The 26674-nt window shown below is 58.4% G+C and overlaps 4 protein-coding genes across 7 annotated transcripts; 3 read left to right on the top strand and 1 right to left on the bottom strand.

Annotated features, from left to right (window-relative positions):
* Window positions 1-1141: 1141 nt before the first annotated feature.
* RXRB (retinoid X receptor beta) lies at window positions 1142-7849 on the bottom strand. Of its 2 annotated transcripts, none has more exons than XM_070777815.1 (10): window positions 7462-7849; window positions 6564-6811; window positions 5908-6064; window positions 5385-5564; window positions 4091-4263; window positions 3416-3545; window positions 3071-3203; window positions 2864-2955; window positions 2440-2545; window positions 1142-2329 (listed from the first exon to the last, which is right to left on the bottom strand). In XM_070777815.1, exons 1-10 carry the CDS (start codon window positions 7691-7693, stop codon window positions 2182-2184), a joined length of 1599 nt encoding a protein of 532 aa, XP_070633916.1. In that variant the 5' UTR covers window positions 7694-7849; the 3' UTR covers window positions 1142-2181. The 2 variants fall into 2 exon arrangements, with proteins under 2 accessions (XP_070633916.1, XP_070633915.1); XM_070777814.1 differs by having other exon boundaries at window positions 2864-2967.
* Window positions 7850-8019: 170 nt separating this feature from the next.
* Window positions 8020-12612, top strand: SLC39A7 (solute carrier family 39 member 7). Of its 2 annotated transcripts, XM_019985234.2 has the most exons (8): window positions 8020-8156; window positions 8465-8879; window positions 8969-9137; window positions 9295-9348; window positions 9482-9646; window positions 9795-9935; window positions 10142-10338; window positions 11747-12612. In XM_019985234.2, the coding sequence occupies exons 2-8, from the start codon at window positions 8469-8471 to the stop codon at window positions 12017-12019; spliced, it is 1410 nt and encodes a 469-aa protein (XP_019840793.1). In that variant the 5' UTR covers window positions 8020-8156; window positions 8465-8468; the 3' UTR covers window positions 12020-12612. The 2 variants fall into 2 exon arrangements, with proteins under 2 accessions (XP_019840793.1, XP_019840794.1); XM_019985235.2 differs by lacking the exon at window positions 8020-8156 and having other exon boundaries at window positions 8163-8879.
* A 110-nt stretch (window positions 12613-12722) lies between these two features.
* Window positions 12723-14923, top strand: HSD17B8 (hydroxysteroid 17-beta dehydrogenase 8). 2 transcript variants are annotated; one of them, XM_070777818.1, is made up of 9 exons: window positions 12723-12871; window positions 13028-13245; window positions 13353-13469; window positions 13585-13698; window positions 13780-13865; window positions 13958-14042; window positions 14256-14298; window positions 14453-14527; window positions 14731-14923. In XM_070777818.1, the coding sequence occupies exons 1-9, from the start codon at window positions 12826-12828 to the stop codon at window positions 14745-14747; spliced, it is 801 nt and encodes a 266-aa protein (XP_070633919.1). In that variant the 5' UTR covers window positions 12723-12825; the 3' UTR covers window positions 14748-14923. The 2 variants fall into 2 exon arrangements, with proteins under 2 accessions (XP_070633919.1, XP_070633920.1); XM_070777819.1 differs by having other exon boundaries at window positions 12724-12871; window positions 13585-13677.
* Window positions 14924-16618: 1695 nt separating this feature from the next.
* Window positions 16619-20558, top strand: RING1 (ring finger protein 1). Its single transcript, XM_070777817.1, has 7 exons — window positions 16619-16818; window positions 16913-17035; window positions 17740-17900; window positions 18000-18215; window positions 19065-19454; window positions 19631-19907; window positions 20141-20558. Exons 2-7 carry the CDS (start codon window positions 16958-16960, stop codon window positions 20240-20242), a joined length of 1224 nt encoding a protein of 407 aa, XP_070633918.1. The 5' UTR covers window positions 16619-16818; window positions 16913-16957; the 3' UTR covers window positions 20243-20558.
* Window positions 20559-26674: the final 6116 nt, after the last annotated feature.

The following is a 26674-nucleotide window of genomic DNA, read 5'->3' on the forward strand; positions in this document are numbered from 1 at the left end:
GCCCCCAGCTCGCTCCCGCCCCCGGCCCAGCCCCCGCCTCCAACCGCCCGCCCACAGCCACCAAGGGAAACCCCACCCCCTATCTCCACCTGGTTGGGGGGGGGGCGCGAACGGGAACCCTCCCTCGCAGCCCTCGGGCTGCTCTCCTCTGCTTCTCGCAGGGACTCAGTGGCCTGTACTTTAGGATGCTCTTTTCGGGGAACCCCAATATCTCTTCCCTAGTCTACTTTGGGGGGACCCAGAGGTCCAGTCACAAGACCCCTCCCCCAATCCTCCCCCTTGGAGACCCAGAGCCCCTTTTCAGCAGAGTCCGGGGCGGGATGTAGTGGGAGGGGAGAGACGGGCCCAGGGGTCGCTACCTCCCCTCACCCCATCTGGTCTCCATAATTATTTCCCCTCTGCCCGGCCCGCCCGCTGTAATTACAGAGCCCGGCCCGGAGCTGGGTATTTATAGACACCGCTATAGATAGCGACTGGGGACCTGCAACCCGACGGCCGCGGGCAGCGTGGGGGGCGGGGGCGTCAAGGCTGGGCGGGGGTGCGCTAGAGGGGAGGCCCGAGACTGGACAGACACACATACAGGCTGATCGGGTCCCAGGGGATGGAGGGGAGGGCACCACGTAAGGGCGTCCTGGAGCCCAGGTGGAGAGGCATCCAGTCGGGGAGGGGGGCGGCGGGGGGCGGCCACACGGGTTGGCAGAGTCCGGGAATCGGGGTCACTCGGGGACGAGGCCGCCTCCAGGCGGGCAACGCCGGAGGAGGCCTCGGCGCTCTACGCCCAGGGCGCCCCCACGGGCGGGCACGGCGCCGGGTCTGCCCGGAGCCCGTGGCGTGGCCGGAGGGCCGCCCGGAGCGAGCCGAGGCGCCGCCGCCCGCTGGCGCTGGGAGGGCGCCGGGGAACAAGGAGCCTTTGAGAGCCGGCCGCCCTCCTCCACGGCCGCCCCGCCCCGGCCGGCGCACCCTCGGCCCCCTCCCTCGCCACAAAGCGCGCCTTGTGTCCCCCCACCCCCGCGCCCGCCTCCCAGCCCCAGGGAACTACGGCGGCGGCCGCAGCGGCGTCCAGGGAGCACGCCCCACCGGATACCCTCCCACCCGCGGCCAGGGGCGGCGTTCCTCCCCACCCCCAAGACAGTCACCTCGGTCCAGAAAACAGCGATTTTAATTTGAAAGCGATTTTATGTGAGTGAAAGACAGGGGAAGAGAACCCCGGAGAGAAGAGCCGCCGGGCAGAAGTCATGCAGCCCCAGCACCCCACCTCCGCAGGCCGGCCATCTCCCCTCAATCAGGCCCTGACACTCAGTGTCCCAGGCTCTGCGGGGTGAGCCCGGGGCTGCAGGGGGAGCTGAAACGGGAAAGGCCTGAGGACAACTCACCACCCCGGCCCTGCCCTCAGCCCAGGCCCCTTCCCCAAGACAGACATAAGAGCCGCAGAGAACCCAGAGCACCCCGGCCCCTGCCTTTCCCAGACACCACCTCCACCACTGGCATCTCTTAGTCAACCTGGGGAAGTACAGTACTTCTTTGAGTCTAACTGCAAGTCTCTGTCCTCGAGGAAATTAAAAATAGCAGATGGGTTCCCACCACCCCTTCACCACCACCACCTTTTTCAGTCTGACTGCTGGAGGTGGGGAAGTGTGAGACAGGACTCTGGCCAGGAGACAGTGACAGGGTCCCTTCCTTCCAGAGAAGCCCCCATCTGCCAGGCTGGGTTAGAGGAAGGCCTGTCAGAGCTTGCCTCCCATGTCCATCAGTTTGGGGGGCCTGCCCCCCAACGTCCATCTCTGCGGGAGTTCTCTTTCCATTCTTCGGATGGGGATGCCGAGTCAGGCAAGACGACAAGAAGCAAGGACCTGGGAGCAAGGCCAGGGCTTTGTGCTGGGGGAGGAGAGGCCACTCCAGGCTGGAGTTCTGAAAGCCCCCCAGACCATGGCAGAGCCAAACTCGGAGACTCGAGGCCGCCGCAGGGAGAGGCCCACCAGGTCTGGGTCCCTCTGACTTGGGACCTCAAGCAAACCCTTGCAGGGTTTAGGGACACCCCCTGGAGGCCTCAGTTCTGCCCTGTGCTCCTCCTTCCCATCAAGATTCTAGGAACACAGTCCCTCCCCACCCGGCCCCAAGGCCCAGAATCCCTCGCCGCTGTGCCCTCCCCCAGCATGAGGAACAGCACGTCTGTGAGTGGGCTCAGGCCAGTTGGTGGGGAGCCTCAAGCATCTCCATGAGGAAGGTGTCGATGGGGGTGTCGCCGATGAGCTTGAAGAAAAACAGATGCTCTAGACACTTAAGGCCTATGGACCTGAGAGCAGGAAGACGCAGCAGCAGCTTGGCAAACCTGAGGGCATGGGAGATGCTGAGTAAGAGCTGGGGCCACGCAGGCCCTGAACACGCCCCGGTGGCACCCCCACCCCAGCGCGGGCCCGGGGCCCCTCAGCGCTATCTCACCGGCCCTGTTGCTCAGGGTACTTCTGTTTGCAGTAGGTCTCCAGGGATGCATATACTTTCTCTCGCAGGACCTCAACCTCGCTGGGGTTGGAGAGGCCCTTGGCATCTGGGATGGCAGGAAGAGAGGAGGAAGAGGAAGGAGGGCCAATCAAACCAGGACAAATGCGGAGACAGGGCCCACACGATGCTCCTTCTGGGCCCCACCTGCACACCTTTCACCAAATGCCTGGCCAGGGGAGCGGGGCACAAAGGGTCTCGGGGATGGGACTGGAAAGGGGATGTTTTTCAACGAATGTGGGTTCCTCTTGGTCAGCTGGGAGATTTCTAGGTTGAGGGGGGCAGCTGGGTAACTGAGGAGTCTCCGAAGAAGAGGCGGCTGCAAGGCTGCCTGGGTCTTGAGGAACAGGGGCAGCCCTCCTCTTACCTGGATTGAACAGAATGATTGCCCGCAGGCAGCCAAGTTCTGTCTTGTCCATCCTCATGTCCCGCATTTTGGACACTAGCTCTGTCAGCACCCTGGAGAGGGACCTGCAGGTCACTCAAAGGTCACAGCTCAGCCAGCCTTGGACACGGACCAGCCTATAGCCCCGCCCCCTCGACCACCAGGCCAGCCCAGCTGAGGGCCACTGACCTATCGAAGATGGCTCCCACGCCTGCGGAATGGGCTGAGTTGCGGTGCACGTGGAGACCTGTGGCGAGGAGGATGCCGTCTCGGACATCGATGGATCGGTGAGAGAAGGAGGCGATGAGCAGCTCGTTCCACCCTGGGGGGGCGGGGGGTGGGGTGCCACAAGGGTCAGGGGCCAGGGACGAGGCCACGGGATGGAGAGCACATTGAGGGAAGGGGAGAAGAGGGGGTGAGGTCAACGAGACTGGCTCCCTGAAAATGCAAGGTAAGGTCTCTGGGGTCCCTGAAGGTCAGGAGGTCCAAGAGGGGTCCAAAGACAAGAGGTCTGAGGGGTCCATGGTCACTGACCTGCCCGTAGCAATATGACCTGGTCATCCAGAGGCAAGGAGGAAAAGTGGGGGATCCTCTTTGCCCACTCAACAAGCGTGAAGAGCTGTTTGTCAGCTGCCTGGCAGATGTTGGTCACAGGGTCATTTGGCTGCAGGGATGAGGGCTCAGAGTTACAGGAGGTTTGAAGCACACTGGGAAACCCCCCACCATAAACCCTTTGGACAGTTCCCTGGTGGCTCAGTTGATAAAGAATCCACCTGCAAAGCAGGAGACCCAGGTTCAGTGCCTGGGTGGGGAAGATCCTCTGGAGAAGGAAATGACAACCCACTCCAGTACTCTTGCTTGGAAAATCCCATGGACAGAGGAGCCCGGGGGGCTACAGTCCATGGGGTCGCAAAGTCGGACACAACTTAGCGACTAAACCAGCACCTTATCTCTTCAAGCCCCTTCTGAACCCACTCCTGCTCTTCTGGCATTCAGGAAGACAACTGTTAATTTGGGACTTGCCTGTGGCTGTTTTGGGAGTGAGAACAGAGAATGCTACCATGCCCACCTCAGATGTGAGAGACCATGTCTGGGGGCACTTCCAGCCCCCGGCAGTGTGAAGTCGTGGTGAGGGGAAGGGATGGGAGCAGGAGACAGCACAGACCTAGCCCGCGGCCCCCCACCCCCAGCAGGAAGGAGCGCACTCACGCTGCTGCCGCTGCCCCCGGTCCCCCCGGGACCCTCCACGCCCTGGTCGCTCTTCTGCTCCACAGCAAGCTCTGCCTCCAGGATCCTGTCCACAGGCATCTCCTCGGGGGCTCCCCCAGCACCCTCCCCATCCCCGTCTTTGTCTTTCCCCCGCTGACGCTCCTCCTGTACAGCTAAGGGGGAGGGGGAAGGAGGAGAGAAAAATGGAGAGTCAGTAGCCAGCCGTGAGGAGATTCCAAAGTGTCCTTAGGGCCATATCGGGGTCTCCTGGCCTAACTCAGAAGATATTTATAGAAATTTGGGAAGTCACTTGAAACCACGGCATATTTGTGGCAGTCTAGACACAGGAGTTATGAAAGAACAGATGACTACTCCAAGAAGTAAAAGAGGTGGACAGAGAAATTAGCAGAAAACTAACATTTAAACAGAAGGCCTTCTACATACTAAAAAACATGCCAAGCGTGCTTTAACATTCATTCCAGTATTTATAACCACCCTGTGAGCTCTTGACCCCGTTTTTAAAGATATTGATTTTGAGGCAGTTCATTAAAACAGTTTGTCCAAGTTCACACAATACATGGCACATCATACATGTAAACCTAAGTGTTCCTAACTGCAAATCTGGTGTTCTTCCGACTCAACCAAGTGGCAGGAGAAGGCGCACTGGGCCTGGGTCTTCAGGGACATGGATTCTGATCCCAGACCTGTCACTCTTTTGTTGCATGACCTTGGGAAAGCCAGGCTTCAAGCTCATCTTCTCTAAAATGAGGCAGGTGACCAACATAAACTCCCTAAAGCATCTCTCTCAGGATTTCAGAATCAGACTAAGATAAAACAGAGAGAAAAAAGAGGAAAGATGTTTTGGGAGTCTTTTAGTAAAGGCTGCAGTTTAAGAGAGCACAGTCCCAGAGTTTGGAGAAGCCAACACAGATACCACGGAGACAGAGGCCAGAGTGGAAGGTGGGTTCAAAGAGAAGAAAAGCTAATCCGGTTAGAGAGGGGGAGCTAGAGAAACCATCCTGGAGAAGTAAAAGTGATCCTAGCACCAGCCTGGGGTGAGGGGGGTGGGTGGTGGTCAGAGGTTCAGGCCAGAGTGGCAGAACCATTAAGAAGGAAACTCAAGGGACCAGATCGGGGTACCAGGGAGGAGAGCGAATGTGCATGGGAGAGATGAGTGAAACAGCGCCCTCTGGAGGAGAGAGAGGGGCCCCGCCTTCCAGAGAGGGCGGACCCGGAAGTGCTCCCTCCCCCTCCTCCCACAGGACACAAGGGGAGGCCTGGGGCAGGCCCTTACCCTCCCTCTTCATGCCAGTAGCCAGGCACTTCTGGTAGCGGCAGTACTGACAGCGGTTCCGCTGGCGCTTGTCCACCGTGCAGTCCTTGTTGTCCCGGCACGAGTAGGTCAGGTCCTTACGGATGGTGCGCTTGAAGAAGCCTTTGCAGCCCTCGCAGCTGTAAACCCCGTAGTGTTTGCCTGTGAGACGACAGGAGGGACAGTGAGACTGCACGCACACCCTGGGCCACTAGGGCTCCTGTCCACCTCCTCCTGCCCACCCTACCCCCAGCAAACTTAGTGAACCAGGATGTGAGGGATGATACAGTTCCATTCTTCTCAGGGTTCAAAAACCCTAGCCCAGTCCCCTTCCCCCTCTGACCAACCCCCACCCCAAATCTAAGCTGGAGGTTCCTCAATTCTCATCACGCCTCTCCCAGTTCACTAGCTCAAACAAAACCTCACGAGCCCCTGGGAATCCCCCAGATGATGGTACGTGGTACACACACTCTCTTCCTTCCTGCTAGTCCTCTGAGCCCCATACCTGAGCTTCGGTCCCCGCAGATTGCACATAGCCGTTTGCCAGCCCCAGGGCCACCTGGAGGGGGTGGACAGTGCAGGCCCCGGACCCCTAAGACTGGTGGCTTCACATCTTCAGGGGGGCCAGACCCACCCCCAGGGAGCGACACTGTTGAGTTAATCTGGGATGGGGGAAATAGGGAAGTCACAGGGAGACTCATTGGGAAGGATAATCTCTCAGAGGGGACGGACATCATTCTCTACCACCTAGGCAGGGCCCTGCACCGCACGTTACAAAGAACACTACACTGCCGTGCCTGGGAAAGGCCACCCCTGGAGCACAACCCCGAAGAGATAAGACATAACGGTCCCCTGAAACTGTGCAACACAGCGGCCCCAAAGGGCTTTTATCTCAGAAGGGCAGATGGGACCAAAAAGGCAAAAAAATCACTGATAGACAAAACGGACATCAAGAATAGTAGGTTCTTTTATAGCACTGGCGAGGAGGCGTGCACTGAAAGCTCAGTGGCACCTCAGGAAGGGCCAGGGGTTTCACAAGGACCACAAGCCTGCCAAGACTAGAAGTTCAGTGCACCAGGGAAGTTCATACAAGGATCTAGGGTCAGGAAGAAAACAAGGAAACGAAAGTGGAGAGGCAGTTAAGTGGTCACGACCTCTCACCTGGGGACTGCTGACAGGCCCGGAGAATCCTGGGGGAGCTGGAGGGGGCAGGCCGGGGGACCCCATGGAAGAGCTGATAACTGGGAAGGGGGAGCCCAGTGGTGGGGGTGGCATCGAGGGTGGTGGTGGAGCCCCAGAACCTCCAAGGGACGCAGCTGCTGAAGGGGGCAAGGGTGGTCCTGGAGGAGAAGGGGGAGCGGCCCCCTGGGGAAGGGGATTTGGGGAGGAACTGTCTGGGCTCCGGGAGTCTGGGGGGCGAGGGAGGGTACACACAGGCACAGACACACAGAGACAGGAGAGACAAAAAGAGAAAATGAGTCTTGGATCACCCAACGGGAGACTTCATTCTCTCTCTCTGATTTCCCCACCGCGCCCCCATCTCACCCCTTCCCAAGTCCAGACAGCCTACTGCCAAACAAGGGCTGAACCCCTAATCGTGGTGGGAGGAGGGGGCTGACAAACGAGAGGAGAGCTGACGAGAGGCAAGCTCCAAGTAGTGAATTTGGCCACCCCAGGCCGGACGCGTCTCGTGTGGGTGGGGCAGCACGTGGGGGGAACCCGCCAGCCTCTGCACTCCCAGCTCGCCGCCCGAACGTGCAGGGGAGAGACCCCGCCGAGGGCGCGGAACTCGCCTCCCAACGTCCAGGGTCCTCAGGCTCGAGGACTGGGGCCCTGCGCCGGGGACCGCGGGGGAGCCGGGCCTCCGGCGGCCGCCACTAGGAGAGCGGAAGCGCCCCCTGGCCGCCCCGCCCCGGGGGCAGGGCACTGCGGCCCCCGGGAGGAGGGGACGCGTGTTTACAAACAAGGGGGCGGGGGCGCCCGGGAGAGCGCCCGGGAGGGGGAAGGGGCCGCCGGCGTCGGGGTCTCGGCGCCCGGGCCCGTCTGCGGGCTCACTCACCCCGCCCGCTGTCGCCCATCCCGTCCCGTCCAGCCTCCCCCGGCTCCGGCTCCGGGGCCTGCTGTCCTCCGGCCGCCGCCGCCGCCGCCGCCGCCGCGGGATCCAGCCAGGGCCGCCGCCGCCGCCACCGGGACGCGACCCCACAATGCATTTCTTTTCGCACCCCCACCGGCCCACACTGCCCTGCGGCATGCCGCTGGGGGAGGAAGGGCGGGCGCGCAGCCCAAGACATGACTCCCGGCAGAGTGTAAGGACGCCGAGCGGCACCAGGGATTCCCGAGGACCGCTCGGGGGGACGAGCCGAGCACGAGGAAGCCCCAGAGAAAACGACTCTGGCTTCAACCAGGTCAAACTAAGCGCTTCGCCCGGCCCTGTACCAAAATGACAGCGCCAATGTGGCAGCCATCTTGGTATAGACGGGAAGTCTTCGCGCTAGTTCCCGCCCCCTCGTCCAGTTGGAAACGGAGGAGGCGGTCTTCTCCCGCCTGTTGCCAGTCTCGCCCGGCATCCCCTCAAATAACCTCCACGTCCGCGCATGCGCGCCAGGGCTGGCCCGCATCCCCGCAGCCCGGAGTGCGGCCATATTGGTAAAGGTACTGGGACCGAGGTAGAACGGGACTTCCCAGTTCTCGCGGGAGCTAGGGGCGGGACTGCCACGTCCGAGCAAACCGGGAGAGGAGAGGATCCCGGAGCCGGTGAGAATTCTCTGCTTTTCTCTACTGTCCTTTCCAGGCCCTTTTCCTCACCTTGCGGGTCATAGAGACGAGAGCCCAGAGAGTCCATAAAGTGGAGGATCAAAGCCTAGAGCGGAGCCCCGGGGGCCCTGTATCAGGGAAGGGGTTCGGGGATAAAGAGAGTCTCGGGAACAATGTGGGTGGGGACAGAACGGAATGGGGGAGCGGCCCATAGAAGTGGACGGTGGGCGCGGACGGAGTAAAGCGGACCCCGCATGGGTGTAGAAGTGAGGGCCAAGTGGAGTCACTCTCTCTGTCCCTCTGGTCAGCGTGATGGCCAGAGGCCTGGGGGCCCCCCGCTGGGTGGCCGTGGGACTGCTGACCTGGGCGGCCTTGGGGCTGCTAGTGGCCGGACACGGGGGTCATGGAGACCTGTACGAAGACCTGCACGAGGACTTCCACGGCCACAGCCACAGGCACTCACATGAGGATTTCCACCACGGACACAGCCATGCCCATGGCCACGGCCACACTCACGAGAGCATCTGGCATGGGCATACCCACGGTCACGACCACGGACATTTACACGAGGATTTGCACCACGGACATAGTCACGGCCACTCCCATGAGAGCCTCCACCACCGAGGACACGGACATGACCATGAGCACAGCCATGGAGGCTCTGGGGAGTCTGGGGCTCCAGGCGTCAAGCAGGACCTGGACACTGTCACTCTCTGGGCCTATGTGAGTCCCCTGGGGATGGGGCAGAGGGAGGCTAATGCTGTATTGTTGGGAAACCCCACACCTCTTAACCCCTGACTCTCCCTCACCAGGCACTGGGGGCCACGGTGCTGATCTCTGCAGCTCCATTTTTTGTCCTCTTTCTTATTCCTGTGGAGTCAAATTCCCCTCGCCACCGCTCTCTGCTCCAGATCTTGCTGAGTTTTGCTTCTGGTGGGCTCTTGGGAGATGCTTTCCTGCACCTCATCCCTCATGCTTTGGGTAAGTGATCTTTCGCTTCTACCTTAAATCTTAATGAATTTTAGTCTTTGGGCAAGACTGTTCTTTCCCCTTTGTGACCCCTGACCTTCCATTGTACCTGCAAATACACACCCCTTGCTTGGTTCCCTCACCTGGCCTTTTCTCTCTTTTCTTCCAGAACCTCATTCTCACCACCCTCCAGAGCAGCCAGGACATGGACATTCCCACAGTGGTGAGGAAGGGGCGGGTAGGGACATGGGTTGGGGTGCTGGAGAAGGTCTCTCTCTCCTGTTCTTCTCCTATGCTTGGGGAGGAAGAGTTTGGCATCCACGTCTCCCTTAATGTCTCAATGCATCTATTCCCAGGCCAGGGCCCCATTCTCTCTGTGGGACTGTGGGTCCTCAGTGGAATTGTCGCCTTTCTTGTGGTGGAGAAATTTGTGAGACATGTAAAAGGAGGACATGGACACAGTCACGGACATGGACATGCTCATGGTCACACACATGGAAGTCATGAACATGGAAGACAGGGTGAGCCCAGGAACAGTCTTTCTGAAAGCCATATTGCCTACCTTTGGATCTCCTCATTTTAAGGTTCTGAAGTGGGAGACTATCCTCGTGAGGATACATTGGCAGATCTTTGTTCTCTGCTTACACCAATTCCTTTCTTCACGTACAGAGCGTTCTTCGAAGGAGAAACAGAGCTCAGAGGAAGAAGAAAAGGAGGCAGGGGCGTTGAGGAAGAGGAGAGGGGGGAGTACAAGGCCCAAAGATGGGCCAGTGAGACCTCAGAATGCTGAAGAGGAGAAAGCAGGGTCAGGTGAGAGCCAGGGTTCCATAGGCTTGGGCAAGAGACATAGTTGTGGATTGCTGGAAATAGTGCTGTGGGTGATGGCAGGTGTCTGGGAAATACTGGAGCTGGATATGAAGTGGTTTCTTGGGGAGATGTGATAATGGCTGATCATGGCTGGGACTAGGGGTGATGAATGCCTCTAACTGTTTCATCTTCCTTTTCTCCTGTAAAAGACCTGCGTGTATCAGGGTACCTGAACTTGGCTGCAGACCTGGCACACAACTTCACAGATGGTCTAGCCATTGGTGCTTCATTTCGAGGGGGCCGGGGGCTGGGGATCCTGACCACAATGACTGTTCTGCTCCATGAGGTGCCCCATGAAGTCGGAGACTTTGCCATCTTGGTCCAGTCTGGCTGCAGCAAAAAGCAGGTTGGTGATGGCGTACACCAAACATGGTTGCCTCAAGCCCTTTACCCTCTCTCACCTAGCCCCAACCCAGACTGCCACTCATGAGTTCCAAAGAAATTGTACTACAGGCATACTTTGTTTTATTGTGTTTCTGTATTGCACTTAGCAGATACTGCATTTTTTACAGATTTGTAGCAACCCTCTGTTGAGCAAGCCTTTTGATACCTTTCTTCCAACACTGTTTGTTTACTTCACATCTGTGTCACAGTTTGGTAGTTCTTGCAACATTTCAAGCATTTTCATTATTGTTTGTTACGTTGATCTGTGATCTTTGATGTTGCTGCTGCTGCCGCTGCTAAGTCACTTCACTCGTGTCAGACTCTGTGCGACCCCATAGATGGCAGCCCACCAGGCTCCCCCGTCCTTGGGATTCTCCAGGCAAGAATACTGGAGTGGGTTGCCATCTCCTTCTCCAATGCATGAAAGTGAAAAGTGAAAGCAAAAAGTGAAAATGAAGTCGCTCAGTCGTGTCCGACTCTTTGCGACCCCATGGACTGCAGCCCATCAGGCTCCTCCGTCCATGGGATTTCCAGGCAAGAGTACTGGAGTGGGGTGCCATTGCCTTGTTCCAACTTGCTGAAGGCTTAGGTGATGGAGAAGGCAATGGCACCCCACTCCAGTACTCTTGCCTGGAAAATCCCATGGAGGGAGGAGCCTGGTGGGCTTCAGTCCATGGGGTGGCTAAGAGTCAGACACGACTGAGCGACTTCACTTTCATTTTTCACTTTCATGCATTGGAGAAGGAAATGGCAGCCCACTCCAGTGTTCTTGCCTGGAGAATCCCAGGGACGGGGGAGCCTGGTGGGCTGCCGTCTGTGGGGTCGCACAGAGTCAGACACGACTGAAGCGACTTAGCAGCAGCAGCAGCCTTTTTTAATCAGTAGAGTATTTTTTAATTAGCTCTTACATTGTAGGTATAATGCTATGCACACTTACAGGATAGTATAAATATATGCACTGGGAAACTAAAAAATTCATGTGACTTGCTTTATTGTGATGGTCTCACAGTATCTCTGAGGTATGCCTGTATTGGTGACAGTGGATTCTCTAGTAGTGAAAAGAAGTTACGTTTGTCTTGCAGTTCAGTAGTTCTTGAACTGTGATGCAGAAACCATTTGAATAGTATAAGGGTCTTTCACACCGTGCCCCCTACCCTGACCTGTTGAGTCAGAAGGTCTGTGGAAAAGGAACTCTTTGTTATAAGATCTTTCAGAAAGTGTCTATTCTAGCCCCCCCTCTTTTTGCTTTACTCTTTAGTTTCCAAGGACATGCACCCAATTCATGTACACCTAGACCATTCCAGCCATGTCTAAACCACTGATAACCTTTAGACGTTGATGAGTGCCTCTCTCTCTTTTCTGCCCACCAGGCGATGCGTCTGCAACTACTGACGGCAGTAGGGGCACTGGCAGGCACAGCCTGTGCCCTTCTAACTGAAGGAGGGGCAGTGGGCAGTGAAGTTGCAGGTGGCGCAGGTCCTGGCTGGATTCTGCCATTCACTGCTGGTGGCTTTATCTATGTAGCAACGGTGTCGGTGTTGCCTGAGCTGTTGAGGGAGGCATCACCATTGCAGTCACTTCTGGAGGTGCTGGGGCTGCTGGGGGGAGTTGTCATGATGGTGTTGATTGCCCACCTCGAGTGAGAGATGGGGTAAACCAGCCGCAAACCTCTAGCCTCTAAGCCCTCCAGGTCAGGGGTCTGTGGAAGCTGGGGGTCCTGGCCTGGGACATCTACCAAAGGAGAGAGTTGTATCCTAGGGAAATGGTGACTTTGGCTTGAGGGCTGTCAAGATCTGGCATACAGGGGCTGCAGGGGTGAGGATGACGCCCAGAGGGACCATAGTGTTGGGCACGTGCTGACCATGTTGTTGGGTTTGAGGACTAAAGCCAGAAGGCTGAGAGAGGAGTCATGGCAGCCTGCCCCACGTCCCCCACCCCACCTGTTCACAGAGGACCAAGCTGCCACACACAGGCTTCTCCAGGGCCCACCTCCCTCTCTCCCGCCTGTTGGTGGAGGCTCCAGGGAAGACCAGAGCCCTCGACAAAGGGAGTAGCAGAAGTCGGGGATAAACGTCAATCGTGTGACCTGATTTGGGAGTGATTGGGGGGTGGGGCGGGGACGGCTAGTTGCTAATCTCACGGCCTAATTTTTTTTTGTTTGTTTCTATTCTTTTATATTACTTTGAATAGAGGAGTGGTGGGGACCGGAAATAAAGCCCTCGGACCTTTCGTTCCACGCGCAGTGTTTGTCTTTTTCGGGGGGTTGGGGGCTCCCTTCCCTCGGCTCCCCAGGTCCCCCAAGCAGCGGCGCCTGGCCACGCCCCCGCGGCGGGGTCCGGCCCCGCCCGTGGCCGCCGGCGGGGATTCGATTGGCTCGGCTTCGCGCTAGCCGCGCCCCCTCTGCGCTCGGAGTGGCCCAGCGTGGAGCCCCGCCTGGCCGCCGGCCGTCATGGCGTCTCCGCTCCGATTGCGCTCCGCGCTGGCCCTGGTTACAGGTGAGGGGCTCCTCTACCGGGCGGGTTGGGGCGCCACAGTGACGTCCGGGGCTTGCCGTCCGGCCGCGCAGTCGCCCTGATCTCCGGCCCGGGTCTTACTACCTCTGCGCCCCACTGACCTCTGACCCCGCGCCCGCTTGTCCTCTCCCGTCCCAGGTGCGGGCGGCGGCATTGGCCGCGCCGTCAGCGTGCGCCTCGCCGCTGAGGGGGCCGCCGTAGCCGCTTGCGACCTGGACGGGGCAGCAGCGCGGGAGACGGTGCAGCTGCTGGGAGGGCCGGGGACCGAGGAGGGGGCGCCCCGCGGAGCCCACGCCGCCTTCCAGGCTGATGTGTCTGAGGCAGGGGCCGCTAGGCGCCTGCTGGAGCAAGTGCAGGTGAAAGCAAGACGCCCTCGCCCTTTTAAAGCCCTATAGCGTTGCCTCCACGGCCCTCGGCTCTACACGGTTTCTCGGTGTGTAACCCCCGACCCCCTCCTCCACAGGCCTGCTTTTCTCGCCCGCCGTCTGTCGTTGTGTCCTGTGCGGGCATCACCAGAGATGAATTTCTACTCCACATGTCTGAGGACAACTGGGACAAAGTCATAGCTGTCAACCTCAAGGTGGTGGTGACCTCTGAACCGGTGACTTCTGGGTCCTCTAGCCTGGGGAAAGAGTTGGAGGACCGTCACCCCAACTGATCCTTCCTGCCTTGTGACTTTCCCTCTCCACCACCAGGGCATCTTTCTAGTCACTCAGGCTGCAGCCCAAGCCCTCGTGTCCAGCGGCTGTCCTGGCTCCATCATCAACATCAGTAGCATCATAGGCAAGGTCAGGCTGAGCTGGGAGGAGGTGAGCCAGTCAAGTGGGCACAGAGAGGAGAGCCCCTCCTTGTGACCCCTGACTCATCCCACATCTCCGGCGCACCCATAGGTGGGGAACATGGGACAGACAAACTATGCAGCATCCAAGGCTGGAGTGATTGGGCTGACCCAGTCTGCAGCCCGGGAACTTGGACGGTTGGTCAGACGCCTGGGGGCATGTGAAAAGTCAGAGGAAGGGGTCAGTGTTCAGTCCTTTCTGGAGTCAGCAGACACTCTCCTTTCCACAGACACGGGATCCGCTGTAACAGTGTCCTCCCAGGATTCATTAGAACACCCATGACCCAGAAAGTGCCACAGAAAGTGCTGGACAAGGTAGGAGACTGTGGGTGGAGGGCAGAACCATTCAGAGACCAGCCTCTCTGGGCTTCAGAGAGAGGATGCTGGGCCCAGTGCAAGGCAAACAGCAGATAGTCAACAACTGCACAGGGAATGAAGACCGCCCCCCGCCCCCCCCAAAAATCACACCTTTTCCTACAGAAAACCCACAAAAGAAACTTTCACTCACACATGAGTGTTTCCTTACAGGTTACTGGAATGATCCCAATGGCACATATGGGGAACCCTGAGGGTGAGCACTGAATGAAGATACCAAAGTCTGTGGTATCTGAGGGGGGGGTCTCACCAAGATTGGTAGTGGGGGGTTAGGGAGGATTCTGGTGGGAGGTGACAGCTACTTTGGGTCTGTGAGTGAGGATTCTGCCCACTCCCCTCCACTCCCATAGATGTGGCAGATGTCGTCGCATTCTTGGCATCTGAAGACAGTGGATACATCACAGGGGCATCAGTGGAAGTCACTGGTATGAGGCCATCGTGGGGAGAAAGAGGGCAGAGAAGTCGAACCCAGACGATAGGAGAAAGCTAAGGAGAGGAGCCTGGCGCCACCGAGGGAAGGGAAGGGCAGGGCAGGAGTTCCCAGAGGCCAGGGACAGAAGTGGGCGCCTCCCCTGCTGCCGGCTTGTCTCCACCTACACATCTGTCCAAATGTTTCTGCCCCTCCCAGGAGGTCTTTTCATGTAACTGCCTCAAGGACCCTGGACTCTGCTCACCCCCCCACTGCTCTGCTGGCCTCCTGCTGATGAGGACTCGGAGTTCCCAGGCTACAAAAGGGGTGGCTGTGTATGGCTCAGGAATGCTGAATATGGGAGGCAGGGGTGCTTGTGACCCTAATAAATTCCAAAACCTCTTCCCTGCCACCTCCGGTTCTTCTTGTGTCCAAGTCCTCAGACCCTTCCCCACCTCCCCCTCCTTTCCCTTTTGCGAAGGATTGTTCCCTTTCACTGCCTGGTCTCCCAGGGCAACCCCCGCCGCCGGGTGTGAGAGGCTAGAGTGTGTGTCCCTGTGTGTGCCTGTGTGTGCGTGACACTCTGGGTCTTTTGGAGGGAGGGGTCTCTGTCCCACCCCTGCCACTGATCCTGTAGCCCTAGTCCCTTCCCCCCAATTCCCTGGGTCCTTACAGTCCCCAAGGGTGATTTGTTCACGGTCCCATCCTGGTGTCCAGTCTAGCCTTGAGAGGGGGTCTTGGAACAGGTGGCCCTCCCCCACCCCTCTCCTTTCTCTGAGTTCCCCCTCCCCTTTCTCTCCACCTTACAATAGCTGCAGCCGGCCAGGGGTCGGATGGGGGGATTAGGGGAGGGGGCCAGGATTAGGGGAGTGGGCCAGCCGATGAAAGGGGCTGGAGGAGAGCAGAAGGAAGGGAGGGGGCTGGGAGGAGGAGGAGGAAGGGGAGGGGGTCCGCGCTAATCGACTCTGGAGCCCACATAAGGACTGGCCACGGACTGAAGGAGAGGACAGGGAAGTAGGGGGAACCGGGGGAGGGGGTGAGGGGACCCACTGCGGCCTTGCCCCAGACACAGGCCACCCCCTGGCAGTTGCAGCCCAAGTCCTGGAACCCCAGTTCAGGCTGGAGGAGACGGGACGCCTATCACGATCTTTTCCCCCCACCCCGCCCCCCGTACCCCTCTCATCCCCTGCCCTCAATGGGGACCGGTCTGCCCCAACCTCTTCTCTTCCTTCCCCGACCCTTCCTTTACTGCGAAGTCCTGGAGGAGGCTTATGCCCGCTTCCCGCTCCAGACATTCGGCCCCTGGCGGGCCCCCCGCCCCCGCCACGACACGCGCACACCCGGTCCCCGAGAGGGGCCCCACCTCGTGCGGGTGCGTGTGTGTCCCTGCTTCCGCGTGGTGCCTCCATCCCCCCGTACCTCCCGGGCGCCTCCCTCCCCCGCCCCGGGCCGCGGCTCCTGATTGTCCAAACGCAATTCTCGAGTCTCTAGCTCTGGCCGAGAGTTGAGTCTGGACGTCCCGAGCCGTCGCCCCCAAACCTCGAGGGGGAGAGCGGGTCGGAGGGTGTAGGGAGAGCCAAGGCGGAGGGCGGCGCAGGTCCCCCGGGTGGGGAGGGGATCCTGGGCAAGTCGGGACTCGGCAGTGTTCACGGGGCCGGAGGACGGCAGCGGCAGAGACTCCTCTGCGGCTTTCCCCGCCTCCGCCTGGGGATCCCGGGCTGGGACTGCGGAGAAGCCGTGCGGGGGAAGCGGGCACGCAGGCCCCCAGAGCCGCCGGGGGGAGGCGGCCCCTCTCCCCACGCCCGCCGTCCCCTCCCAGGGGTTCAGCGACACCGGGCCCCGCCCTGCGGAGCGGAGGCCTCCACGGGGGCTTCGGGGAGGGGACGGCGCCAGCCCGGGGACAGGAGCGCGGTCCCCGCGCGGCGCGGGCCCCGGGGGCGGGGAACCGGCGTCCACGGCGCTGCCACCCGCGCGCGCCTCCGGGTGACGTCCCCGCCGCCGGGCGGGGGGGCGCGGGCGGGCGGAAGTGACGCAGGGCCCAGCGCCCGGACCATGGCGGCGGCGGTGGCGGGGGACCGGCGTCCACGGCGCTGCCACCCGCGCGCGCCTCCGGGTGACGTCCCCGCCGCCGGGGGGGGCGCGGGCGGGCGGAAGTGACGCAGGGCCCAGCGCCCGGGCCATGGCGGCGGCGGCGGCGGCGGCGCCAGCTGCTGTCTGAGTGGCGGCTGGGGACCGGACGGCCTCGGCCGGGGAGCCCGGCCCCGGGAGCGGCGCTGCGGCAGCTGGGGCGCCGACGGCGGGACCTGGGTGAGGGGCCGCGCGGGGGCGCGGTGCGGGGAGCCCTCGAGGGCGGGGTCCGCGCGAGGGCCGGGCCCCCTGACACCCTTCCCCCATCCGCCAGCCCACCTCTCCGGCGCGGCGGCGGGGCAGCCCTGGTGCGGTCACCATGACGACGCCGGCGAACGCCCAGAACGCCAGCAAAACGTGGGAACTGAGCCTGTATGAGCTCCACCGGACCCCGCAGGTGACAGGGGTTCTCCAACTGCAACTTACTGCCTTTCACTAGACCGCTCCATCCGCAGACCCCCTTCTCACAGCCTCTTTCCCACTTTTGGCCCCTTTCTGCCCAGCTTCTCACTCCCTGCCCTGCTTTGGAATCACTTTTCACATTTAGCTCGTTTAATCCTCAAAACTGACGTGCCAGAGAGGTAGAGCCAAGTATTATTGTCTTCGCTTGAAAGATAGTAAACAGGCTGAAATTAACTTACCTAGTCTTCAGTTCCGCATAAGTCAGTGCATTTACTACTCCCCTTGGGAGTTCATTGAAAATGGAATTCTGGGCCGGATCTCACACACACACCGCCCCCCCTCCCCTCGCCACTAACAGTAATGGGATGGGACCCCAGACTCTGCGTTTTTAGCATGCACCATAGGGGATTCTGATATAGGCAGTACCAGGACCGAACTGGAAGAGATTCTGTTGACTTAAGTCTTTCCTAGAAGGAAAATCTGTGCCGTGCCCATCTCCAGGCCTATCGCCAAACCTCAGATGATCCTATTTCAAAGCATCTACTCTTAGGATTTCTCTCTTCCTCAAGTAGCCAAATGGGATACCCAGATTCTGCCATCTCACTGTATTTCTCAAGACAACAGTTTCATGAACCAGTTGTTTCTAAGATCCTTTTTACCTCTTTACACCACCACCTTTCCACTCATTGCCGTCTCCAGGAAGCCATCATGGATGGCACCGAGATTGCGGTTTCCCCCCGGTCACTGCACTCAGAGCTCATGTGCCCCATCTGCCTGGACATGCTGAAGAATACCATGACAACCAAGGAGTGCCTCCACCGGTTCTGCTCTGACTGCATCGTCACGGCACTGCGTAGCGGGTAACAGGAGGGACGTGTTTGAGGTTGGGGGCAGAGGGAGAGAGTGGGGCCTCTGTCCCCTGTGACTAAAGGCTCAGGGCCGCCTTTCTCCCACCCCAGGAATAAGGAGTGCCCTACCTGCCGAAAGAAGCTGGTATCCAAGCGGTCTCTGCGGCCAGACCCCAACTTTGATGCTCTGATCTCTAAGATCTACCCCAGCCGGGAGGAGTACGAGGCCCACCAAGACCGGGTGCTCATCCGCCTCAGCCGCCTGCACAACCAGCAGGCGCTGAGCTCCAGCATCGAGGAGGGGCTGCGCATGCAGGCCATGCACAGGTTTGGGGGCCACAGGGAGGTGGACGCGGGGCGATGGGACGGAGCCACGGGTCAGACACCTGGGGGTCTCTGCTTCTAGGCCTCAGCATCGTGAGCGTCGACCACCATCTAACTGTCATGCCTGGAGGTCGTGGATGTGAACCATAGCTTTTTCGTTGGCAACTAGCACTACTATTGTTTTTTTCTTAATACTTACTTATTTGGCTGCAGAGGGTCTTAGTGATAGCATGTGGAATCTAGTTCCTTGACTAGGGATCAGCCCAGGTCCCCTGCAGTGGGAGTGCAGAGTCTTAGCCGCTGGACCACCAGAGAAGTCCCTGGCACTGTTCTTAATTCCTCACCTTCTAACTTTCTAGAAGTTAGAGCAGTAGAGTGATTTTTGAGCATAAGCTTTGGGTTCACACTGCCGGGAATTAAATCACCTCCTAGGGCAGCATCACTCAGTCTTTAATGTGTATTTGAATTACCTGAGAGTTTTGTTTAAAATGTAAATTCTAATTCGGTAGGTCAGGAGTTGGGCCTGGATTCTGTTTCTCCAAGCCTGTGCTCCTGGGCCTCGAACCACACTTTGAGCGGCAAAGGGACTATGATCTCAGACTAATTATTTAACCTCTCTAAGCCTCAGTTTCGTCAGCCATTAAAAAAATGGTATAACTATCTGTGTCTGTAGGATTTGTATAATTTGGGGCAATCAGTGCAAACACTTGGCAACGTGCTTGGCACATAATTAGTATGGAATAAATATTAGGGATCATCGTTAAGATTGCCCTGGTTTCTTAACTCTCTGAAGTTTAAAGTCTAAAGCCCTTATCCTTGGTGCTTTCTAATTTCGACCACTTGCTCCCACAGGGCCCAGCGTGTGAGGCGGCCGATGCCCGGCTCAGATCAGACCACTACGATGAGTGGGGGCGAAGGAGAGCCCGGGGAGGGAGAGGGGGATGGAGAGGACGTGAGCTCAGACTCGGCCCCGGACTCTGCCCCAGGCCCTGCTCCCAAGCGACCCCGCGGAGGGGGTGCAGGGGGCAGCAGTGTAGGGACAGGGGGGGGTGGCACTGGTGGGGTGGGTGGGGGCGCCGGCTCTGAAGACTCGGGTGACCGGGGAGGAACCCTGGGAGGGGGGACCCTGGGCCCCCCAAGCCCTCCCGGGGCTCCCAGCCCCCCAGAGCCAGGCGGAGAAATCGAGCTCGTGTTCCGGCCGCACCCCCTGCTCGTGGAGAAGGGAGAATACTGCCAGACTAGGTGAGAGCCTCGTCCTCCCCAGACCACTGAGAGACCAAGGGTCATGGTCTCCATCACGAGTGGGCCTCGCCCAGACCCAGAAAGAGTCCCCAGCCCAGAGGCCCTGTGCGCATCTCCCACTTTGCTGCTCCATTTGAGGCGTCTGTGCCCTCAGTCTGCCCCCTTTTCTACCGCAGGTATGTGAAGACCACTGGGAATGCCACAGTGGACCATCTCTCCAAGTACTTGGCCCTGCGCATTGCTCTCGAGCGGAGGCAGCAGCAAGAGGCGGGGGAACCGGGAGGGCCTGGAGGGGGCACCTCTGACCCCACCGCGGGACCTGACGGGGGCGGTGGGGAGGGTGGGGGTGCCGGAGGAGCCGACGGCCCTGAGGAGCCTGCCTTGCCCAGTCTGGAGGGCGTCAGCGAAAAGCAGTACACCATCTACATCGCTCCCGGGGGCGGGGCGTTCACGGTGAGCGCCCCTGAGTGTCGGGGGGCGGGGAGGGGGGCGGGGTGCGCAGCCGCAGACCCGACCCCCTCACCCATCTGCCCTCTTCTCTGCATCCCTGTCTCCTTTCTGTGTCCCTCCTTCCCCATCATCCGGGTCCTCGCTTTACCCCGTTTATTGTTTCTTTGTCTTTCCTCTCCCTTTGGTCCTTTTTGTCTCATCTCACTTTTCTGCTCCCCCTTCCGCCGCCTCTGTAGACACTGAATGGCTCACTGACCCTGGAGCTGGTAAATGAGAAGTTCTGGAAGGTGTCCCGACCACTGGAGCTCTGCTACGCCCCTACCAAGGATCCAAAGTGACCCCACAAGGGACGGCCAGAGAATGGGGGCCAGGGGGTGTCCCAGAGTCCTGGCCCACCCCTTGCCTGGCTTCTTTGTCCCCCAGAGCCCCCCAGCCTGACCAGCCAGCAAGACGACACAAACAGGACAAGTGGCTTTTATACAAAGTATCTATATCAGATTCTTCTATATTGTACAGAGTGGGGCTTGGCCCCCGTCTGCTGCCTTTTCTATTGCCCTCAACCTCCCGTCCACAAGATGCTGGGGAGAGTGAAAAGCCCTCCCCTCTGTGCCCTCCTACCAACAACAACAAATTTGCTTTTTTTCCTCTTTGAAACCTGCGGTTCTGTGTCTCTTTATCAGGGGTGTACTAGAAGGAGATGGAAACAACGATTGGGGAGAGAACCCTAGAAATCATGTAGTCTTGGAAATGGGGAGGAGATGTCAAAGGCTATTCATGGTGTGTAGGGCCCATTTTCCTGAATCTTCAAATCAGCAAATACGTAGGAAAATAGAAACAATCTGTGAAGCTGGAAGAGTGGAGAGGTGTGAAGTCAGTTCCCAAGCTTGCCCCTGTGACCTGAATGCCCAGGCTGGGATCAGGGGTGTCAGTACCACAGGAAAAGTAACTTAAGAGAGGAAGGTATGTCTGTAGACATGGCGGGCCTTGATGTTTGGAAGGGGGATGATTCCTTGACCCTGCCAGAGAAGCTGGTTCTAAATCTGGAGAGAAAATGTGCGGAGGTGGGGAGGGCTGCGACCCTGCCTCCCTACCCAGGATTGTAGTTCCACACCGTCTCAGAGGTGGCTGAGAGCAGAGGGCTGGGGGTGTTCGGTGAAGCGCTCGCTGCCCGCTCACCTCGAGAGCGGGGCTGCATCTGGGCAGTGTGGCGCCGGGCTGCGGAGGGGTCCCTCTCCAGGAGGGACCAAAGCTGCCCCCGGCCGCGCTTCGGCCTCTCTGACCCTCACACTTACTGTTTCTGTCGCCATATGCGCCCCCAGCTCCTGCGGCTGGCTCAGCCTCGGCCCTCCTAGCGGAGGGGTCAGCCTGGGGGTCTGACCTGCTGACCCAAAGGGCACCCCACTGCACGCTTAGCATTTCTCGCTGGCGCCCTCTCGTGCCCACCACCCTCTGTGCGGCGGACACGGGGAGTCCTCTGCAGCCCTGGTGGCCGGGCGCCCACCCCTGAAACCGCTCACCCTGCAGAAATAGACAACACCGGCTTCCTCCTCCCGGGAGGAGCCCCGTCTCCCCTTTCCTGGAGCCTCCATCCTGGCTCCCTTTCTCTCCTACTTCAGGCATCCTGGGGGGAGACGCCCCCGGGATGTGAAGGCGACAGGAAGGTAGGCATCTCTCCCGGGGTTTCGAAGGAGAGAAACCCGATGGGGAGGAGTCGAGGGAGTACCGAGTTGGGAGCCGAAGAAGAAGAATCTGGAATGAAGCCGGCTTGTTTTTGCTTCCAGGGGCTGCCTGCAGCGACCGCCCCCCCCCGCCCCCTCAGCCAGCCCGCCCGCCAGCCTGCTCCCCGCCCTCTTGCTTCGCCCTGGAGCTGCAGCGGCCCCCGGTCCCTTCCCTCCTCGGGCCCCAGGCCCCACCGCCCCACCCTCGCCCTCTGCCTCTCCCGCTCCGCTCGCCCGCCCTGCCCTCCTCCGCCCCCGAGCCGCTCAACTTCACAGGCCTGCCTTCTCTGTGATGACTGCATGTGAGTGCCGGGCAGAGCTGTCGCCCCAGGGACATCTTCCTTGCCCACAACAAAGAAAAAGTGACTCCCAGCCCTGATCCCACGCCTCTCTTCCCCAGTGTGGGTGGAAGAGGGTGCAGGAGGTGCCAGTTCTGTCCCTTCCACCCCCTGGGTTAGTGCCCCAAGTCCTTCAGCCTCTGCCAGTTTGACCCGCACCTGTGGGTGAGGCGGAGTGAGCACCAAGTATACAAAAGGAAGCTTGACTTTTGTTAAACGAGAAGATACAGAGGAAAGGAGGCGAATAACAGATTGTGGTGCAGATCCCTGACGGCTGCTTACAAACCATGCAACCTTGCTTCAGAAAGGGCCTTGTGAGGCGGGACCTGCATGTGTACAAGGCGGGACCCTCCTTGTCCAGTCTGATGTGCACGGGGTGTGTGTTGGGGGATGCAGAACCCCTGTGGTAGATTGCTCTGGTGCTTAGAGGATGAATGACAAGTGGTCCCTGCAGGAGGGGTCCCAGACGTGGTGCAGAGTGATTAAGAAGAGCTGGAAACTTCAGGGTGGTTAAGGAGAGCTTCACAGAGAAGGTGCCTCCAGGGAGGGGACCTGGGGGGAACGGAGGAGCGAGGGGAGCCTCTCTCTCCCCTCTTCTTCCTCTCATTTTATCGTTTCCAGGCTTCTTGGTCCCCAGACCATAGCAGATTATGTATCTACGTGCAGAAGCTGAGCCCCCGAGCCCAGGGCTGCAGGAGACCCCTGCCCAGCTGAGGCCCAACCCTGAGGCCTCTGTTGTTGCCTGGCTGCCGCCCAAACCCTGGCAAACTCCTCACAGGAACCCGGGGCTCCTCGGGACAAGGCAGAAGTCACTGAGGCCCTCGGCCACCCACTTGGCGGGGGGCGGGGCTCAGCCTGCCTGTACCACCTCTGTCCCTCTGCCCACCCCCACAAGCAGCTGCTCTCACCTTCACCCCCCTCCTGGGGGCCCAGGCAGAGGAGGAGGAGGCAGGACAGACACCCGGCCCCCCATCTGCTGTCACCCCCCAGCTAACCCTGCCCCACCACGAGGCCCTGTCCAGCCTGGCCTGCGGACCTCCTCTTCGCTTGCCCCAGCCCTCCCAGCACTGCCTGGCGCATGTGAGTGAGCGGCCCTTTCCCTGCCCCCTCCCACAGGAGACAGGCCCTACCGCTCGCTCAGCCTCCATGCCTCCACGGCTGTGGCTTCGCTCCAAATACCCTTCTGCCTTGGCGACCATCCACGCCCAGTGGGAGGGACAGAGGAGGGCCCTGGGGACAGACCCCCCCAACAGAGTGAGAGCGACTGCCTCCTCGTGGGGGGCATGATGCAGCACGCTCCCCACTGCACCCCATTCTGGCCAGAGCCGCCACATCAGGCAACTGACTTGGAACTGCAGCGGCCCGGTCCACCTCACTTCTAGTTCACAATCTAATCCCCTGGGAAAAGTTTTTCTTAGGAAGGAATCTGTACTTTCAATCTCTTGTCCTCCATCTGAGAAGTTTAACCAGGCTGCCTGGGACCTGCTGTCATCTCGGATGGATTCGATTCCCTGTGATTTTTTTTGAAAGCATAACTTTATAGAGACAACTGAATCCCCAGAGATCTCCATGACAACACCCACCATCAAAATCCTTGTCGCCAAAAAAATCCCAACCAGCCCCATCACTCCCCTCAGAGGCTGCTGGGTGCTTCTTGCCCCCAGAGCTAAAGCTCCACCCAGCACCCCATCGGACGAGGCCATCTTCCTGTGCCCGCTCCTGGCCCCACAGGCCATGTCAGGGTTTTTTCTATGAGCTTCACCACACTTCTTGCTAAGAATAAAGCCCAGACAAAGGCTGCTCTTTCCAGCAGCACCGGGGGCTCAGGCACATATCCAGGGAGGCAGCAGGGAAATGGAAGAGATGGAGACCAGAGGAGGAAGGAGCCAAGGGAGGTTGGAGGACAAAGTGGGAGGTTCTGGATGTGGAAAAAGTAGAACAGGGCTGTGTAGAAGACAGGCAAGAGACCCCTGGCCAACGCAAGCACTTCCTGGCGTTTGTACTTCTTCCACAAGACTACTCGCTTACTGTCTTGTTCATGTGCTAGGAAACTGGTTTTGAACAAGAATCAGCAGGGAGTCCCAGGAGCATCCCTCAAGATGGGCACCCTTGGGCCCAGCCTAGCCCTGCGAAGGGCACCATCATCACTAACTTTTTTTTTTTTTTAAAGATTTATTTATTTATGTTTGGCTGCGCTGGGTCTTCGTTGCTGCGCTTGGGTTTTCTCTAGTTGCGGCAATCTAGGGCTACTCCAGCGGCAGTGCACACTGAGCTGACTTCTCGTTTCCAGGCACAGGCTCTAGGCTCCAGGGCGTCAGTAGCTGTGGCTTCAGTAGTCGAGGCTCTAAAGCACTGGATCAGTAGTTGTGGCACATGGGCTTAGTTACTCCGAGGCATGTGGGATCTTCTTGGACCAGGGATTGAACCTGTGTCCCCTGAATTAGCAGGTGGACTCTTAACCACTCGACCACCCGGGAAGCTGTGTCATCACTGACCCTTGTAAAAGTTTCTGCTGGGGGAGTTACCCCTTGGGCAGCACCTTCAATAAATGTATTCTTACTGTTCATGTTCTAGGATAAGGTAGACCTTCATTCTTGTATTAACTTCCTCTTTACAAAGAATACTCTTTAGAACTTGGCAGATTTCTCCCAGTGATGTATCAGAGAAGCTGGTTATTGCCACACATAAGAAGGGATTACAGCTTCCTGGTGGTCTAGTGGCTAGGATTCTGCGCTTTCACCGCCATGGCCCGGGTTCGATTCCTGGTCAGGGAAAACTTTCTTGGAGAAGGAAATGGCAACCCACTCCAGTACTTTTGCCTGGAAAATCCCATGGACGGAGGAGCCTGGTATGCTACAGTCTATGGGGTCACAAAGAGTCAGACACGACTGAGCGACTTCACGTCACTTCAAGAAGAGATTAAAAAACCTTAGCAGTGAAAGGATCACTTGAGAGGCTGCTGGTCAGTTTCACCATTTCAGGAATTATGTGTTGAGTCCACCACATGTCACAACCTGGGTACCACAGACAGGTGTGTGATGTGGCCCCTGCCTTCAAAGAATTTGATCTCAGGGGTTCATACTGTCTCAGTATTGAATCTAGGATCAAGTCCTATCGGGGGTAGCCATTATAATATCTCTCAAGTCTGTTCACTCTTCTCCATCCCTCCACCTCCCTGATCCATCCGCCACCTGGACAGTCTGGCTCTTCTTTGAATCACGGAGATCGCTGGAGAGGCTGGGAAAGGCCTTCAATAAACAAGCAGAGGGCTGTGTGAGACAGACCTTTCTGAAATGCAAATCTGATGGTTTGGGGCACCTTGCTGAAGCACAGTCAATGGCTTCCCACTGACCTTAGGTTAAAGACCCAAGTCGTTAACCTGGCCGCTAAGGCTCTGGGAGGTCTGCCCCGCTGGCCTCCGCTCAACCCGCCTTCACTCAGCGCTTCACTCTGCCGCGTCCTCCTTTCTCCCGCTGCCTGGACCCTCTGCCTGAAAGTCTCCTTCCATTTCTCTTCTAAGTTAGCTCCTGTTCATTCTTAAGTCTCCGCTCCTTTACCTTTACCATAACCTCAGGGAAGGTACCCAGACCCTCCTTTCGGGTTAAATTCCCCTCTTCAGAGCGCCCAAGCCGAGGCGCGCTCCTCCTCCAAGGCGCTGGGCGAGGTCGCAGGTCTACATTTTGGGGGGATTATTTGACTGGAGTCTGGCTCCCCTGGAACGTAAGCTCCCTGAGGGCAGGAGCCGTGACTGCGCCTGCTCCTTCTCAGCATTCCTGGGACCCGGAACTGGACACTGTGAATACTGAGTTGAAATGCCGGTTGGAAGGGTGCATGCGCGCCTGAATCTGGGGCAGGGGCTTGCGTATTTCAGGATCTTAGAATGGACTGAGGCAGTGATTGTCCAGCAGCTGCAGCCCAGAAGTCTCATTTCCCCAACACCGTTCCTTCCTGCATGTTTCCTGGCATCATCCATCTCCACCCTAGGGTCCCCGTTCCAGCCTTCTCCACCTTGCCCGTGAGATCCCTTCCTCCTTTAACTTAAAAATAATAATAATAATAATTATTGGAGTATGATTGCTTTAGCGTTGTGTTAGTTTCTGCTGTGCAACAAAGTGAATCAGCTGTGTTTGTGTGTGTGTATGCTTACTCAGTCGTAGCCGCTCTGCAATCCCATGGGCTGTATGTATACATATATCCACGCCCTCTTCAGCCTCTCTCCCACCCCACCACCGCTTTGACTTTCTAATGCTCCTTCCTGGTTTTGCCTGGTTGGCTTCAGTATAATGTGGCAACAGGAGAGGATTCAGAACCAGAAATCTGGGTTCAATAACTGGGTAAAAGTATTAGTGATGTGACCTTCAGCTGACTTTTAAACCACTTTGAACCCTAGCTTTCTTATCTGTAAAATGGGAACATCAGAATCAAGCAAGATGGAGAAACTGGAAAATCTGAAAGCACCATCACCTAGAAATACTAGATTAAAAGTAAAAAAAAAAAAAAAAAAATTAAATGTATGTCTGAGTTCTCAAAGGGAAAGTAAAATCCTTGGTCCAAAAACAAAGAGGAAACTCAAAACCAGTGAGCTGCCTGTAGCTAGAGTTCCAAGGAGGGGGCAGGGAAGGAACTGGTTCTGTTAACTAAGGGCTGTTTATCAGCCCCCCAGGGACAGATGAGATCTTGATCCTGAAGAGGTAGGCAAATTAGATAAAAGGCA

The sequence above is a fragment of the Bos indicus genome, chromosome 23 (assembly GCF_029378745.1).
Source record: "Bos indicus isolate NIAB-ARS_2022 breed Sahiwal x Tharparkar chromosome 23, NIAB-ARS_B.indTharparkar_mat_pri_1.0, whole genome shotgun sequence".
NCBI classification, from domain to species: domain Eukaryota; kingdom Metazoa; phylum Chordata; class Mammalia; order Artiodactyla; family Bovidae; genus Bos; species Bos indicus.

Excerpts from the sequence above, each read along its gene's own strand:
- HSD17B8 (XM_070777818.1), top strand. The coding sequence starts at position 12,826 with ATGGCGTCTCCGCTCCGATTGCGCTCCGCGCTGGCCCTGGTTACAG. Across the intron at positions 12,872-13,027 it reads CGCGCTGGCCCTGGTTACAG|GTGCGGGCGGCGGCATTGGC; the intron begins GTGAGGGGCTCC and ends CTCCCGTCCCAG. Across the intron at positions 14,299-14,452 it reads ACATATGGGGAACCCTGAGG|ATGTGGCAGATGTCGTCGCA; the intron begins GTGAGCACTGAA and ends CCACTCCCATAG.
- SLC39A7 (XM_019985234.2), top strand. The coding sequence starts at position 8,469 with ATGGCCAGAGGCCTGGGGGCCCCCCGCTGGGTGGCCGTGGGACTGCTG. Across the intron at positions 9,138-9,294 it reads CCTCATCCCTCATGCTTTGG|AACCTCATTCTCACCACCCT; the intron begins GTAAGTGATCTT and ends CTTTTCTTCCAG. Across the intron at positions 10,339-11,746 it reads CTGGCTGCAGCAAAAAGCAG|GCGATGCGTCTGCAACTACT; the intron begins GTTGGTGATGGC and ends TCTGCCCACCAG.
- RING1 (XM_070777817.1), top strand. The coding sequence starts at position 16,958 with ATGACGACGCCGGCGAACGCCCAGAACGCCAGCAAAACGTGGGAACTG. Across the intron at positions 17,036-17,739 it reads AGCTCCACCGGACCCCGCAG|GAAGCCATCATGGATGGCAC; the intron begins GTGACAGGGGTT and ends TGCCGTCTCCAG. Across the intron at positions 17,901-17,999 it reads GTCACGGCACTGCGTAGCGG|GAATAAGGAGTGCCCTACCT; the intron begins GTAACAGGAGGG and ends CTCCCACCCCAG.
- RXRB (XM_070777814.1), bottom strand. The coding sequence starts at position 7,693 with ATGTCTTGGGCTGCGCGCCCGCCCTTCCTCCCCCAGCGGCATGCCGCA. Across the intron at positions 3,546-4,090 it reads CCGGGGGCAGCGGCAGCAGC|CCAAATGACCCTGTGACCAA; the intron begins GTGAGTGCGCTC and ends TCATCCCTGCAG. Across the intron at positions 2,330-2,439 it reads TACCCTGAGCAACAGGGCCG|GTTTGCCAAGCTGCTGCTGC; the intron begins GTGAGATAGCGC and ends CCATGCCCTCAG.